This window comes from Nilaparvata lugens, chromosome X, assembly GCF_014356525.2.
Source record: "Nilaparvata lugens isolate BPH chromosome X, ASM1435652v1, whole genome shotgun sequence".
Taxonomy (NCBI): domain Eukaryota; kingdom Metazoa; phylum Arthropoda; class Insecta; order Hemiptera; family Delphacidae; genus Nilaparvata; species Nilaparvata lugens.
The window spans coordinates 96,324,019-96,341,207 of NC_052518.1; the positions used below are offsets into that span (position 1 = coordinate 96,324,019).

At 34.1% G+C, this 17,189-nt stretch overlaps 1 protein-coding gene across 1 annotated transcript in view; it reads left to right on the forward strand.

Annotated features, from left to right (window-relative positions):
* LOC120354700 overlaps positions 1-17,189 on the forward strand; it is a 74,181-nt gene that overhangs the window by 39,972 nt on the left and 17,020 nt on the right. The window contains exons 3-8 of the mRNA XM_039442127.1: positions 3,214-3,352; positions 4,788-5,195; positions 7,929-8,387; positions 10,053-10,439; positions 10,690-10,939; positions 16,304-16,311. Coding sequence (XP_039298061.1) covers positions 3,214-3,352; positions 4,788-5,195; positions 7,929-8,387; positions 10,053-10,439; positions 10,690-10,939; positions 16,304-16,311 — 1,651 coding nt within the window. The remainder of the gene's footprint in view (positions 1-3,213; positions 3,353-4,787; positions 5,196-7,928; positions 8,388-10,052; positions 10,440-10,689; positions 10,940-16,303; positions 16,312-17,189) is intronic.

Consider the following 17,189-nt stretch of genomic DNA (forward strand, 5'->3'; position numbering starts at 1 on the left):
TTTGCTTAAATCCAGGAAAACTCCAACAGTCTTTTTCCCCATGTCCATCATGTCAATTATGTCCTCAAACATAGATGAAATTGCCGTCTTCGTGGATTTTTGTATATACGTCGACGCGCAATTAAAAAAGGAACATACCTGTCAAATTTCATGAAAATCTATTACCGCGTTTCGCCGTAAATGCTCAACATATAAACATTAAGAGAAATGCCAAACCGTCGACTTGAATCATAGACCTCACTTCGCTCGGTCAATTAGATTCCTACTCATGCTATCTTTCCTCTTGATAAGAGGTACCTACCCAATGACCTAACCGTCCAAACCGGTAAATCTTCAATCATCAACAAAATTTGTGAAAATAAACTGATTTTCAATGATTTTCAATATTGTAATGTAACTACATGAATCGGCGGTGTTTCAACTAATAATTGTCGGCTCTCTGATAAGGATATGAAGTAATATCGTTCCCATTAACACACCTCCAGTATTATGAGAGATAGGTGGACTTCAGGTGTGTTTTAAACCACCGCCTAGTAATTTTGCAACTGATAACACTATTAGCAGAGCTGGTCTTAAACAGACATCCATCCAATGACAGAACCGATAGCGCGGCGCTGAACTTAATTTGAACCATAAGACAGTCTCTCCTGCGAGGAATAATTCTTTTATTATGATTATCATGCAATTTTAGGTGGGTTCCAAACAACTGGCAAAATAATTCCAAGCAATACCAGGACTAGAATTTTATGAGTACAAATTTTTGTACTACTAACTTGATAAGTTATAATATTTTTAACATAATTACCTACATCAAAACAATATTCATTCTTAATGTAAATCAAAATGAAAGGACTTATTAATACCGGTATACTGAAAAAAATCAGGAAAAAATCTTAGCAGAAATCACTATAAGTAGTGAATCTTAAAAATGAATAAATAAATATGAACTATAAATTCAATCTTTCATTAAAAATTTTCTATGCTTTTATACTCCAGAGCGAAGCTCGGTCCCCCGTTAAATAGTGGATATTCATAGAATTCAATCAATATTTGTTCATTTTCACGGTTTTTCTGTGAAAATATGTGTGGTTATATGAATATTCTTCATTTTATGATGTTGAATAAATTATTTTGTGATAGCAGATTGATAAAAATTCAATAATTTATCCTTTCAATCCGGTAAATAAACGATTTGAACGTTTGAATTTAACCGCTCTCGTCTCTGATTGGTGGATAATCCACGGCCATCTTCAAACAAAAGCGGCCATTTTTTCTACGTAGGTAGAGCTAAAATCGCTAAAGGCAGTGATGCAGATCGCAGAGCAATTTCAAGACTGTATCAACTTGTGAATTCCGCTCTAATATTTCGTGGATAAATATTATTACCAACAGTGTGTCCTAATTAAAAGGTAGTATTTGTTTAAGCTTAAAACTTTGTTCGCATTAATTAAAATTAATTTGACTTCTTTCAAACCGAACCCGTTGTCAAGCCGACTGTCGTTTTTTGGCCACAATGGAGCTACTCCATGGTCCATGAATCGAACAAGCCCCATAATTTAGATAAATCGATTATCAACCGTAATCTATTCTCCCACTTTCCACATCAATCCATCTCTAATATTAATAAATTATAAACTAAATTATAACCTATTATAACCTAACAAATGTTGTTGAAGTAAACAATGAAATTGATGAGATATTTTTTCAAATTTTAGATTTCTATTTTGTGCCACTTGAAAAATTTAATTTATCTACTTTACTGTTCTACTTTCTAGTTCTACATTAGAATAGGATTGTTGAGCTCGGTTTATTCCTTATCCCAACATATTGCAAACTAATTTCTTGGCGGGAGGTTGAACGCCAAATTGTTTACATTATTTTTGTTTTGTAATATTAATTTTATTAGTGTTTATATTAAAATAAATCCATTAGAAAACAATTTTTTTAGTATTTGTATTGTTTTTTATTGATCATTCGTATTGATTATTGAATATATTATAGTCGTTCTCTATGAGTCGTTATTTGCTAGGTGAGGCAGGTTTTTCTCTTGATTTTATTGGTTAGTTCAAAGTATTCACTATTCATTAACTAATTTAATCATGTATTCCTGTCCGTGTATAAAGTAGTTGCCTAACTTATCGTTGTAAGTCAGTTTATTTTTATAAATTTTATAGATATTTCTTTAAAATCGTTTTTCTTATGTCGTTAATTACGAAATATGCATGACTCACCGGTTTTTCTAATAAATTTTATCAGAACGTTCATAGTATTTACCATCTAATATATTCTATTAAATTGACATAATTATTTTTTTGTATCAGTGTAGCCTACATGTATTAGTAGTTGGCAAATTTAAACTTGAAAATCAGTTTATTTTCACAAATTTTGTTGATTATTGAGGATTTACCGGTTTGGTGGGTTGGGCCGTTGGGTAGGTCCTATCAAGAGAAAAGATAGCATAAGTAAATATCTCATGGCAGGAATATCTCATTTATGTTCCAAATTTAAGGCCGACTACTGTCTATTATTAGTGTGTTGTAGTAGTGTTGGGCTAGGCGCACACCAGTTAGTCAATAGTGCAATAATAGTTAGTCAACATGATCAGTCACGTTTAGTCACAATACTTCACACAGTTGCTTATGACGCAATTCACACTGATTAGTCATTGCAATTAGACTTGTTCTCATAAGCAACTATGTAAAGTATTGTGACTAAACGTGTCTAATCATGTCTTGTATTGACTAACTTGTGTGCGCCTAGCCTAAGAACGGAACAGTATGAGAGACTACCAGCGTCACATAGCTTCACCAAAAACAACTACTAGGACTATCGGCTTCATTTAACAGTTAACACTCACATTTGCAACATAACGGTCCTATACTATGGGATATCACCACACATGATACAGTATCAACACAATATGATACAGAATCATGTCAACTTGATACACAACATCATAGTTTGATACAAAACTTGCAAACTTAAAAATAATACTGCAAACCATTGGATATATTCTTATGACATCTTTTCTCTGTTGTTTTACTGTATTTTTTGTTAATTCTACTCATTGTTCCTGATTGTTTACCAGTTATTATTGATTCCATCAATAAATTAAAGTCTTGTGAGTAGTTATTGTTGATATTCTGTTGTAAATTTCTCTAATTTTTGTTTATTTTGTAGTTGTAAATTGGCTAATTACTGTTAATTTTGCAGGATGAGTGACGAACCGCCTGCGGAGCTCTTTGGCTCCGACAGTCTGCCGGAGACTGATGACGTCATCAAGGGTGATGAAACAATGCAGTTCTCAACATCCGAGGAAAGTTCTAAGATGGTTAATGCCGATCTTCAGAAGGTTTGTTTCTATATTTTTAATCACCCTCTTCTTTTAGTTTCCAAATCTTCAGGTTCTCCTGTAGAATAAATATATCTGTCCATGGCTGAACTCACACTTAGGCGACTCAGGTGGAGAAGAGACTGGACTCTAGTGGAGATCATGTGTTTCCAAATGGTGACGTCGCGGAGACTAGAATCGACTGGTCTGAGTGTCACCATTTGGAAACACATGCTCTCCACTAGAGTCCAGTCTCTTTCCACCTGAGTCGCCTAAGTGTGAGTTGAGCCTAAGTTTATAAACGTAAATAAGTGTATATTTTTGACATAGTTTATAAAGGTCAACACTACGACAATGACCAAGTCAGGTCCACATTCTGACACTGCCATTATAACGTGGACCTCATTATAGTAAATCAAATCTGTATTTATATTTGAATTGTTTATCTGTTTGTATCTATTTGCATATTTATCTGTAAAATCGGGGCACCGAGCTTCGCTCGTTATTTTTATTCATTGATAAACAGAACACAATTCTCTAAAATGATCGTCTTTTTATTCATTTACAGCTGGCTATACGTCAGCTTATAATTTCGGGGATGCGATATTTTGATGTTTCACAGAATCACTCGCTCACTTTTTACTATCCACAGACGACGAGAGTCTCAGCTGTTTCAGTCAAGGATGAATTATTCTTTTAATGTCGTTCAGCGATTTTTCCCAAGGATGAGACCTAATGCAATCGAATTTTGATGCCATAAACCTACTATGTTCCAAATCGTTAGAGCCGTTTTCGAGATCCGTTGAACATAAATAACCTGATATAAAAATATAGACAGAATAAATCTTATAGCCTAGCACACTTTATTCTTTAAAAAAAAAAACTTTAAAATAGTTGAACAACTCAGATTCAGAACCTGAAGATGGTGTAAACCGAAACTAGTTGTTCAACTATTTTAAAGTTTTTTAAAAAGAATAAAGGGTGCTATAAGATTTATTTTGTTTTATTAATTTAAAAGCAGCCCATGTCAATAAGTGTTTTTAAATATAGACAGATATACATAAATTGCTCGCTTAATATAATAGGGTATATTATCATCTACTCTGAAAATAGGATTAATCAGACTATAGAATTATCATTAATAATCAATCAGCTGACAAGTGGATTATTCATTGCATGCATTACACATATGTCTGGAGAAGCCGGTGAACAGGTGACACCAGATACTTGTGGATGAGAAAACTGCGTGAGGTATACGTTTCACAGAACTAGTTGATTTATCAAGTTTCAAATATAGTCGATTATTTACATAATTATAAAGGTTATGGTAGTAAATCGAATCTGTTTCTGTATTTATATTGAATTGCTAATCTGTTTGTATCTTGATACAAACAGATTAATATCATATCTGTATATTCGTCTGTTTCTAATTTTGTAACTGTTTGTTGTCGCCCAGGTAATGGACTCAATATCGGTGTCAGCGGACGGCGTCGATGTGGACGACGAGAAACTTTTATCACAGTTTGTCGTGGGCAACCTGGGCGCCGATGACCACCATCACGGACCCACCACCGCTGAGGAGTCCTCCTCTTCCTCACTGGCCGACGAGAAAGCGCTGCTTGAATCAGTGCTGGCACGCGCCGCCAATAGTGACCAGGTGGCGACACTTGGTGACCAGGTGGCGACACTCGGTGGCCAGGTGGCGACACTCGGTGGCCAGGGGAGGACACTTGGTAGCCTTGTGGGGGCACTCAGTGGTCACGTGGCGTCGCCGGCTGCCGGCGATGAGACACCGGAGGAGACGATGCAGGTGGAGAGGTTGATGGAGTCTATACATAGCGGCAGCAGTAATGATGAACCCAAGGTTCGTTGGAATTTATTCGTTCATTCATTCAGTAGCATGTAACAACTGTCTACGACGTTGATGGAAAGATACATTTTCAAGATGATCGATGTTTTTGAACCAAACAGCTGATTTATGATGAATAATTCTATGGTCTGATTTTACTTTCCTAGCCCTATTACCATAGGTAAGGAAAGTATTACCTTCCGAAAAAAATTAAGTTACCCCGATTTCCAGATATCTAAACGTTTCAAGGTCCCCTGAGTCCAAAAAAGTGGTTTTGGGTATTGGTCTGTATGTGTGTGTGTGTGTGTGTGTGTGTGTGTGTGGTGTGTGTGTGTGTGTGTGTTGTGTGTGTGTGTGTGTGTGTGTGTGTGTGTGTGTGTGTGTGTGTGTGTGTGTGTGTGTGTGTGTGTGTGTGTGTGTGTGTGTGTGTGTGGTGTGTGTGTGTGTGTGTGTGTGTGTGTGTGTGTGTGTGTGTGTGTGTGTGTGTGTATGTGCGTCTGTGTACACGATATCTCATCTCCTAATTAACGGAATGATTTGAAATTTGGAACTTAAGGTCCTTACACTATAAGGATCCGACACGAACAATTTCGATCAAATGTAGTTCAAGATGGCGGCTAAAATGGCGAAAATGTTGTCAAAAACAGGGTTTTTTGCGATTTTATCAAAAAAGGCTCCAACGATTTTGATCGAATTTATACCTAAAATAGTCATTGATAAGCTCTATCAACTGTCACAAGTCCCATATCTGTAAAAATTCCAGGAGCTCCGCCCCATTTATGCAAAGTTTGATTTTAGATTCCCAATTATCAGGCTTCAGATACAATTTAAACAAAAAATTCCAAGTGTGAAAGATTGAGCATAAAAATCTCTACAATTAATGTTCAGTAACATTTTCACCTAAAATTTAAAATAAGCTCGAAATTCGAAAAAATGTTATTATTTGAATTGCAAACTGTTGGCAACTGCTGATTCTATTAAATCATTCACTATGAAGAGATAGCAGACTTCGTGTATCTCCAACGTTATTGACCTGTCACCAGCTGGCTTGGATCTTTGAATAGTAGATTTGTAATGCGCGTGAACACTAGCGTCAGGTGATAAATTTTCATAACGGCAAGGAAAATTGTGTGAGTGCGCCACACCAGATTTTTTACTCTAATATTGGCATATGAAGGAGGCTCCTTTTTCCTCTTATATTATCCTTGAAATTCAAAATTTCCAAAAACCTTGTATGTTCGTCGACGTGCAATTTAAAAAGGAGCATACCTGTCAAATTTCATGAAAATCTATTACCGCGTTTCGCCGTAAATGCGCAACATATAAACATTTAAACATTCAAACATTCAAACATTCAAACATTAAGAGAAATGCCAAACCGTCGACTTGAATCTTAGGCCTCACTTCGCTCGGTCAATAATAATTTACGTCCATCTGAAATAGACACAATCTGAAAGTTTTCTATCCGATGCTGACGTCACGATGGGGCGATATGGCAGTAGATGTTGGCTTCAGAGGCTAGACTTCCCAGCGTGTCTATTCTATAACTGGTCTAAGTTTACTACCAAAGTCCTGTTCTATAAGACTATTTTTCCACATTGGAAATTTACATTTCAAACGCATAGTTTTGTACTAGACAGTTCATTACCAACTGCAGTTTTGCTCTGTTTTCAAATCACTCAATTCATGACAACTTGTCATTTACAATTATTCAATAAACCCTTTATGAATCTTTTTTCAAAGATATATTATTCTTATACCACTATGAGCAGGTGTTACCCGTGGCCCACCCACTAGAGTCTGGTAAAAACACTAATAGATTGAATTTGGTTTTATGATTCCATGCTGATATTAAAAGTTCAGACACTACAAGCTCAGACAATTCGTCTAATTTTATTTTATAATTTTGGCTATTTTCTTTATTTTCATATGTTGTTGATTTATTTATACAGACAATATCATTCTCAGCCATGAATGATTGGGAAAGGAACAACAGGCTTAAAGCCCAAAACGGTTCCTTTCCTAAATTTGGATAGAAATTGACCAAAAAAATTCGTCGAATTCATTTTATAATTCCGGGTTTTTTTTGTTGTTTCCATAATCACTGTACACCCTCAGACACTGCAAGCTGTTGATTAGTCTATTGTCATTTATTTTATTTCATAATTTTGATTATTTCCCTTATTTTCATATGTTGATCAGTTAAATTTATTTTATAATCTCGGCTATTTTCCGTTGTTTTCATAACCATTGTAACACCCTCCGACACTGCAAGGTGTTGATTCGTCTATTGTCATTTATTTTATTTCATAATTTTGATTATTTTCCTTATTTTCATATGTTGATCCATGTTGATTCTTTGAATCTATTTTATAATTTTCTGTTATTTTCATAACTACTGTACAGCACATGCCCATACACTGCAAGGCTTTGATTCTTCCAATTTTATCTAATAATTTTTGCTATTTTCCTCATTTTATGTGTTGATTCGTTGAATTTATTTTATAATTTTGGTAACTTTTCGTCGTTTCCATAACCACTGTACACCCTCAGACACTGCAAGACATTGATTCTTCTAATTTTATTTAATAATTTTGGTTATTTTCTTTATTTTCATGTGTTGATTCTTTTGATTTATTTAATAATTTTGGTTATTTTCTTTATTTTCATGTGTTGATTCTTTTGATTTATTTTATAATTTTGGTTATTTTCTGTTATTTTCATACTTTCACTGTACACCAACCTCAGACACTGCAAGATGATGATGACACAATATCATCTACAACAATCGCTGTCCCAACGACAACAACTTACCAAAGTTTGACGTCACTACAGGCGGCGGCCGACATATTTGGCGACGACGAAGACGACGATGATGACGTCATCAAAGCAGCCGGGATGCAGTCATCAACTGCCGACGACAACGGAAGCCAGCAGACGGTGATGACGGCACTGGTGGGTGGAGGGGGTGTGATAACGGCATCCGGTGGAGGGTATGTGATGACGTCATCGTCATCGGGTGGAGGCCAGCTGATGACGTCATCGGTGGTGAGAGAGGAGGAAGAGCTGACGTCAGTGGAGGATGTGCTGTCGGCATTGCATTCGGAGCTGGATGAGGAGGAGGAGGTTACGAGAGGAGGAGGAGGTGGGGGAGGAGGAGAGGAGATCAAGAAGGTGGAGGAGAAGTCCAAGTGGAAATTGAAAGTGGTGAGTTGTTGAAACTAGAAAATTTTCAAAACTAGAAAGTTTTTCTTTCAAATTCAAATTTATTTCTCAAAAAACATACACAATTATAATAATATAATATTATAACATCTAAAAATAATACAAGAAAAATACTATTAAATATATAAAAATACTCCCAAAACTGCATTATATTTTTTACGTCCATCTATGTTTAAGGAGTAGCCTACAAGGTAAAACCTGTGCGTAGGCCTAAGTTTCAGAAATATATTTATTCAATATAATCATAGAGAAACAATAGCATAATTAGATATCCCATGGTATAGGGCGTTTATGTCGCAACTTTTACTGTTATCCCAAGCCAATTACTGTCGATTTTTACTGTTTTGACCGGGTAAGAGTGTATGAACGGGACAATATGAGAGACTACCAGCGTCATAAAGCTTCACAGGAAAGAACTACGTGGACTATCAGCTGGAGATAACAGTAAAAGCTGCGACATAAACGCCCTATACCATGGGATATCTACTTACGCTATTGTTTCTCTTTGATATAATCTAAGAAATTACAACCAAATTAAGAACAAAGACTAGTGGAATTTACACACAAAATATAAATTTTTAGATTAGTAAATGATGAAATTAGATAAAAGTTAGTAACACACAATAATGAATTATTCTATGATGAAAAAACAAAACATAAAACAAGGAACAGTAGTATATGTGCCTAGAAGATTTTTTCTTCTGTTTTATTTGATCTTATCCATTCCTCAATCTCGCAATTTAGTTTTTTGCTTCAGCTCGTATTGGCAACAAAATGAGTAGCAACAAAATTTATCAGCCTCTGTGATAAGTAAGTGAATTGTCCTCTACATACATTCAAATCCATCCTGTCTTGATGGAATGTTTTCTGATTTTAAAACCAACTTTCATGAATCTATAATTATTATTAAACGAAACTCCAAATTAAATGCTGTAAATCACTTCGAAGACTTCTGCTACTGCAAATATTTTATTGGATATTTCCAATTTTATTGGATAGTACCTCCCAATTGCCGGTCAGGAATGCTTACCCTTACACAAAACTGACAATCTCTGGATAGCAGCGCTCATTTTATACGAAGCCATAGGGGCCAGCCAGTCTACACATGGAGTTTACTGAGATATTGCGATTCCCGGGCTGACAAATAATTTTTGAATAGTAGCGCTCATTGAATTTCCATCTAGCTGGTTTACCCTGTTGTCAATATTTGCAGTAGCAGAAGTCTTCGCGGTGAATTACAGCATTTAATTTGGAGGTACTGGGTTCGATTCCCGGGCTGATAAATAATTTTTGAATAGTAGCGCTCATTGAATTTCCATCTAACTGTTTACCCTGTTGTCAATATTTGCAGTAGCAGAAATCTTCGGGGTGATTTACAGCATTCAATTTGGATTTTCGTTCAATAACAATTATTATTATTAATTCATTAGCATTTGAATAATTGCAATATCTCAGTAACTTTCATCTATGTTCTATGAATTTGTGGGACATTATAACGGTAGTATTATATGGCTTTTTGTTGGTGGGTTTTCACTTGGTAGACATTAAAGATATATTTCTCTTGTAATACATTAATTTCTCTTGTAATATCTTGATTATATTAGTGAACAAAATTTTTATGTAGGCTAATCTTTTTCCGTTTTGCAGGAACAACAGCGGCAGCAGCAGGCACAAGTCACAAAGCCGGCTAAACCATCCTCAGACGGCGCCAGCGGTCCGATGTACAAGTGCTTTGTGAGCGGCTGCAAGTCGACTACTAGCTCTGCAGCGGGGAGCGGCGCAACTAGCGGTGGGAAGTCGGTGACTACTAGCGCTGGAGCTGGCAGTGGCGCAACTAGCGGTGGGAAGTCGGTGACTACTAGTGCTGGAGCGGGGAGCGGCGCAACTAGCGGTGGTGAGATGCGGTTCTTCAAGCCGCCGCCGAATCCGTTGATATTCAAGCGGTGGGCGCGCAACTTGTGCCAGGGATCGCAACAGTTGGCATATACGGCGCTCATCTGCGAACTGCATTTTCGGCCGCAGGATATCAGGGAGGTCAGTCAGTCCATGCAGAATATCATAGAAAAAAGATACAATAAGAAGATATCTCCCAAAGTTTAAACTAATAAAAAATTGTAGGACCCTTTATTAAAACTTTGAAATATTTCAACGACTAGTTGACCATAGGTCATTTTCAAGTTCTTAGGTACTACAAGTTTTTGTATTGTTTTCATTAATTGACTATAATTGTTTTCATAATTAATAAATAGTGAAAATAATGATTAATTACTGTCTTTTTGTACAGGTATTTGTTAACGGCAAAAAGAATTGGGTATTGACCGAGGGTGCCCTGCCCAAACCGTCTACAGCGTCGGCACTGGCAGCAGCGGCTGCACAAGCTGGCAACGCCGCTGCTGCGGCGATGAACTCCAGGCCACCAGGTGGCAAACGACCGGTCGGCCGGCCGAGTGGCCTGTACAGGCAACAGCAGTTCGAGGCCCTCCAAGCCGCACAGGCCAGGGCTAACAAGCTGCAACGGGAGAAACTCAGTCAAGGTAGGAGGCAATAATACAGTATCAAAACACATGATACAGTATCATCTCAACTTGATACACAACACCATAATTTGATACGAAACTTGCAAACTTATCTTCTTAGGTATGATGATAAGGTATCTATCTCTATGGTGTGACCACGCATGATACAGTATCAACTCAACTTTATACACAACACCATAATTCATTTCATTTATTGCCAATTAGAATATTCAAAACATATTACAAAATCTTTATAATATGACATATCATTTAAAATATAAAGAAATAAGCATAATTACTCATACTTGAATAAAATTGAAATAGAATATAAAATCTAGGCATCACCAGCAAAAAGAAAATCTTTGCCCGCTGGTGAGAGTTGCAAAACAGTAAAAGAAAAACATAGTATTTCGAAATAATGCAGAAAGTTGAAGTTAAATTTAACTAATAATTACAAAATTTTATAACAGCAGAATCATAAAAAATCAAACAAATATTGTGCAATAATTTGATACAATACTTGCAAACTTTGAATGAATTCTACAAACCATGGCATATCTTGTTATTGTTTATCTATGTATAAATAATATAATAAAGGAAAGAATTGTCTTATACACATAGGGGATATGAAATTAGGGTAACCGTGTTCAACTTTGGATCGGACGAATCTGCCGGCCAAACATGGTGCCGTGCTACCAATTTTTCCTAAATCGGTTGGATAGCATTTCACACCTATTAACCTAAGGATAGTTATCGGCTCCAATGTAATAGATTCTTGATAAACTATGAATGGATCTATCGCCTATGAATGAGAAATCCAGTTTTTAGAGCAAATGAACTTATAATCTTCAGAAGAATTTTGGCAATATACTTCACAAATACACAAAGAACAATATCTTACACACTCAAGCATCTAAAGTCACTACGAGCTAAATACTTATCCAGTTTATATAGTTGAAAACACAATGGCTATTGGCTTGTATACACAATAAACAATATACAGACAAAATAGAACACTATAAACTGTTTAAAACTCAATTTAAAACATTAATAAATTCACTTAAACAGAAAAATATTCAGAGAGCACAAATTACAACACACATAGCCAGCCATAAGTTTTAGAGAGAAGGCACAGGAAAAACCTAGCTACAAGGAACAGAGCAAAGCTTCTTCAGTGTCGATGTTACGGACACATCACCAAAAAAAATTATAAATTACAAGTTTAGAATTCACATTTTATATTTGTTCTCAATAAAACTTTATTTTGAAACTATTATTTTAAATTTTTTATATATCATCTCTATTTAAATAAACCATTTATCTGTTAATTCTGTCAACCCAGCCTCGGTGACACCATGGAATATGCAACAAAATCATTTACGATAATAAATTCTCAGTCAAAAAGTTGTCCGTAATCGATTACTCTGATATTTACTATAAAGTTTTATAGATCTCGAATTGAAGATTCGATTCCAATCGAGAAAAAATGTAATGTTACAAATACCCCCCTCTTGACATAAAAAATTTTACTGTTTGAAAATTTAAAGAAAAAATTACATTGACCCTAATGGAAAATTTTGAATTGTAAATTCGAGAACAGTAACAATTTTTCTATAAAAACATTACATGTTGTCCTATAATATTGAAAATTATTAGAAAAATTCATCAATAGCATTTGTTATATGTTTCCAAACAATATTTCAAAGTATCAAAATTACTTTTGATTTAGCTTTATAATTTAAAGGAAAATATCTCAACAGAAAGTTTAATATATAAAGAATAGTTTTTTGAAATTGCACATAAATTTAATAGATAGAAAAATTCAATTTTTATTGCATAAAAAAATGTAGTATGTTGAATAAAAAAAATTATTATTATTATTTTTTTTTAAATGAATTGATGAATTGTTACATTTAATTTTCACATAAAATTTCAATAAATCAAAAAATGTTCATTTCTTTCACTATTGACACGGTTGATTTTATCGATGCAAATTTTGGAAAACAGTCCGTTAAGGCATTCAGTATGATTTTCAGTTAAGTGTGACTCCAGTGTGATGACGTTAGTGTTGGGCTGATCCGAATACTCGTAGTGTTGGGCTGATCTGGATGCACATAGTGTTGGGCTGATACTTGTAGTCGACTGATGCATATCAAACTAGATACAGGTGACATCTCAATTAGCATTGCCTCATGCTTGTAGTAGACGGCTGCATACCAAACTCGATACAGTCACGTAAATTTTGTATCATATTTGTAATTATACAATGTACATTTCAGGCTTGAAATGACAATGTAATTCGTTTTTTGGAAAAGAGATAGACGCTGCATACAGGATTAATTTAGGTGAGGATTAATTTAGGTAAGGTTTGGTTTTTTGATATTTTCAGCTTTCAAGGTTTAGAGTTCTGCATACAGGAATAATTTAGGAGAGGATTTTTTGAATCAATTCTTTCATGATACTGTGACTGTTATCCTGAATTCAAAGTTGCGAACGTGAACATGGATGGCAATTACCTCCAGGTAATGTGATAGTGTTGAAGTTTGAGATACAAGGTCAGCAATAAGCGTTGTCATTGGCGTATGCTTTGGTGTCGGCATTGGCATCGGCGTTGATATTAGCATTGGCATCAGCATTGGCGCAGGCATTGGCATCGGCGCAGGCATCGGCGTAGATATTGGCATTGGCATCAGCACAGGCATCGGCGTAGTTATTGGCATCAGAGCAGATATAGGTGTAGATATTAGTGTAGATATTGGCGTAGTTATTGGCATTGGTATTGGTGTAGGCATCAGCGTAGATATTGGTGTAGATATTGGCGTAGTTATTAGTGTAGGCATCAGCGTAGATATTGGTGTAGATATTGACATCAGAGCAGATATTGGCGTAGTTATTGGTGTAGGTAGTGGCGTAGTTATTGGTGTTCAATTGATGAGTCACACTAGTTCGAAAATCACCCAAATGTTCTTAACACTCTTCATGGCGTTCTCTTGTTGCTGATTTCGAGATTCACGTGATAATTATTTCAATGTTAATGTCTGTGCTGTACCTGTTATCTTAAAATGCTTATAAACTAAAAGGAAAATTTTGATTAGGCTATCAATACAATCTAATACACATGAAAATTATTTTTAAGTATATAATCAATATAAAATTGAAATTTGTTAACATCTTATTATACAGTCAGCAATACATAAATTGTGAAATTTGGAGATATCAATTACAAATTTTCACTAGAAAAAAAAAATTCATTTCCATTTATTCATTGTTCAAATATTTTATAAAAAGCAAATTATTCAATATTATTAATCATCGTTTGTTGGATACTATAGTTTATTTCGACTTTTCAATGTTCTAAACACAAACTACATTTCATGACAAAACTTTACTATCAATCATTAAACAAGAAATCATTCAAAACATCAATAATATTTTGCTTCAAAGGCAATCAATATTCATAAGTAATCAGCATCTATGGCAATCAACATTATTAATCATTATTTTGCATCTATGGCAATCAACATTATTAATCAACACAAAATATATTATCTTATTACTGCCTCTCTAAGTCATAACCTCTGTTATTCCTTCTTTAGGCAATAATGGGTTTCCATCTCAAAAAACAATCACATACCAGCAAAATTCTAATCAACAAACCCCACTAAAAATTCTACATACACTCCAGCATCCATTTCAAACGATAATCAATCATATCAAAATTTATATAATAAACAGTTTTTTGAAAATTTAGAAAAAGACATAAATTACAAAAACTTTAGAGAAATTTTAACCTTTAACTCATTTCAATTAATAATATAACAAAACGTTTTTATTCAATGAAAACATTATTATTCAAGTTAACTTTCATTAATACATCTCATATATATGGCTACACAATTCATTAATACTTTCAAATTTTAAAGTTTATTTATTATAACAAAAGAATTTATACATAAGAATAGATTTCAGCATGTTCTAAATTGAACATTTATTTTTTAAATAATTCATAATTTAAAGACTGTATAATAAGTACAAACATTTCAAAATTACAATACAAAGATGATCAAGATGGATAATGGGTAAATAAGTTCCCTAAAAAATACAAACAAGAGAAAAAGGAAATTGGGTAAATAAATTCCCTAAAACAATATACACAAAATTGATACACTTCACATAAGTGATACATGATGAAAAAATATATCACAAGCAAACAATTATTTACACTACAATGGATAGATTTTAGAAAAGTTAAGTTTTATCAACAATTTAAAGATTAGGAAAATAAGCTACTATTTTAACTTCCAAAATTATTTCAGAAAAATACAAATTAAATGACTATGGACAAGATTGGTTAAGATATGCATCATAGAAGAATTTTACTGAACATTACACAAAGACAGGAAAGAATCGAAATTTGAAAAGATTAAGGGCCAAGAAAAATAGGCTACAGGAAAGAAAAAAGACACAATTATGGACTCTTACCATACACTGCGTAGCGATTATGCTATTCTGAATCCCGGCATAACACAGGATCCCTAATCATTGTGTGCTTTCTGATGGTATTTCTTCATCATATATTGATTGACTCTCATAATTTTTACCTGTACTTATCTTTTCAAGTTTGAAACACCCTTTATTGAGATCATCTCTTACTATGTAAGGTCCACGATATTTAGGACACAGCTTGGCAGAAAACTTCTTCAGCTTGCTCGACAAAATGTAATTTCGAATTACAACTAGATCATCAACCTTGAATTTATACTTGGGTTTATTATGCATGTTCTGTCTGAATCTTCTGATGACACCTCTATTCTTTATTCTGTACAATATTCGTTTGTTTTTTGATACCTTCTTCTTCAAGTTCAAACTTATTTTCTACAGGATATTTGATATACTCAAAAACAAGATGTGCCAATTTATGATTCATCATAAGTTCCATGGGTATGTGACCAGTTGATTCATGAAAATTGTTGTTGATGACAAATTCAACCTTATCAATATACTTGTACCAAATATTATGCTTATTTACAGGAACGTAAGTTCTCAATATGCGATTGACCTCTTTCAATGGTCTTTCACTAAGATTTGCCTGTGGATGATAAACTGAAATGTAGTAATATTTTATACCTAATCTTTCCATAGATTCTTTCCACAATCTGCTTTGAAAACAAGTACCATTATCACTGATTATATATTCAAATTTACCAAATTCATTTACATATTTTTCAACAACTTTTACTAAATTATGAGCGTTAGCCTTAACTATAGGATACAACTTTGTAAACTTAGTAAAGCCATCATGAATAATGCACATCCATTTGTACTTGCCACCTGGTAATTCTCCATAAACATCAATGAACACTTTGTGATGTTTTTTCTCAGAAATTATGGTATGCATTTCTAATATTTTCTTTTCATTTGATGTCTTTACAAGTTTACAATACTTACAGTATCTTATAGTTTTGGTAACAAGTCGGTAACAATCTTTTATGTAAAAGGTTTCTTCAATAAATTTGCATGTTTTTGATATACCTACATGACCTAATCTTTCATGAAATTCAACTATCAATTCTTCATACAGTGCTGAAGGCACACAAACTTTCCAAAAACTATTCTTTCCAGATTTTCTAGTGAACAAAAGATCATCATTTACTTAAAAAAATTTGTTGATATTCAAATTACCTGTCTCTAACTTTTCTCTTACATTTTCTAACCAAACATCATCTTTTTGAATTTCTTTGATCTTCTTTACTATCTCGAGTAACTTGTTATCACTCTTAATGATATTTAATACCTTGAATTCATTTGAATTTCGATTTTCTAAATTACCTTCATAATCAGTTCTAGAAATGATATCTGGCACAATGTTATCCTTTCCTGCTACAAATTCCCACACAATATTAAAATTCTGTAATGCAAGAATCCATCTTCCCAAACGACCATGTCCTATCTTACATTTTTTTAAAAAGGTCAAGGCTTTATGATCTGTACGGACAACTATTTTTTGATTACCAAAATAATTTTGAAGTTTCATCAAGCCAAATAATACAGCTAAACATTCTTTCTCACATATTGTGTAATTTAATTCAGATTTCGTTAAGCTTCTGCTAGCATATGCAATGACACAGTGTTCCTTATCTTCACCTTCCTGAAATAACTCAGCTGCAATTCCTACATCACTGGCATCAGTGGTCAAAATGAAATTTTTGTTATAATCAGGATGTTTCAAGATCACACAGTCGATGAACCTATCTTTAATTTCTTGAAA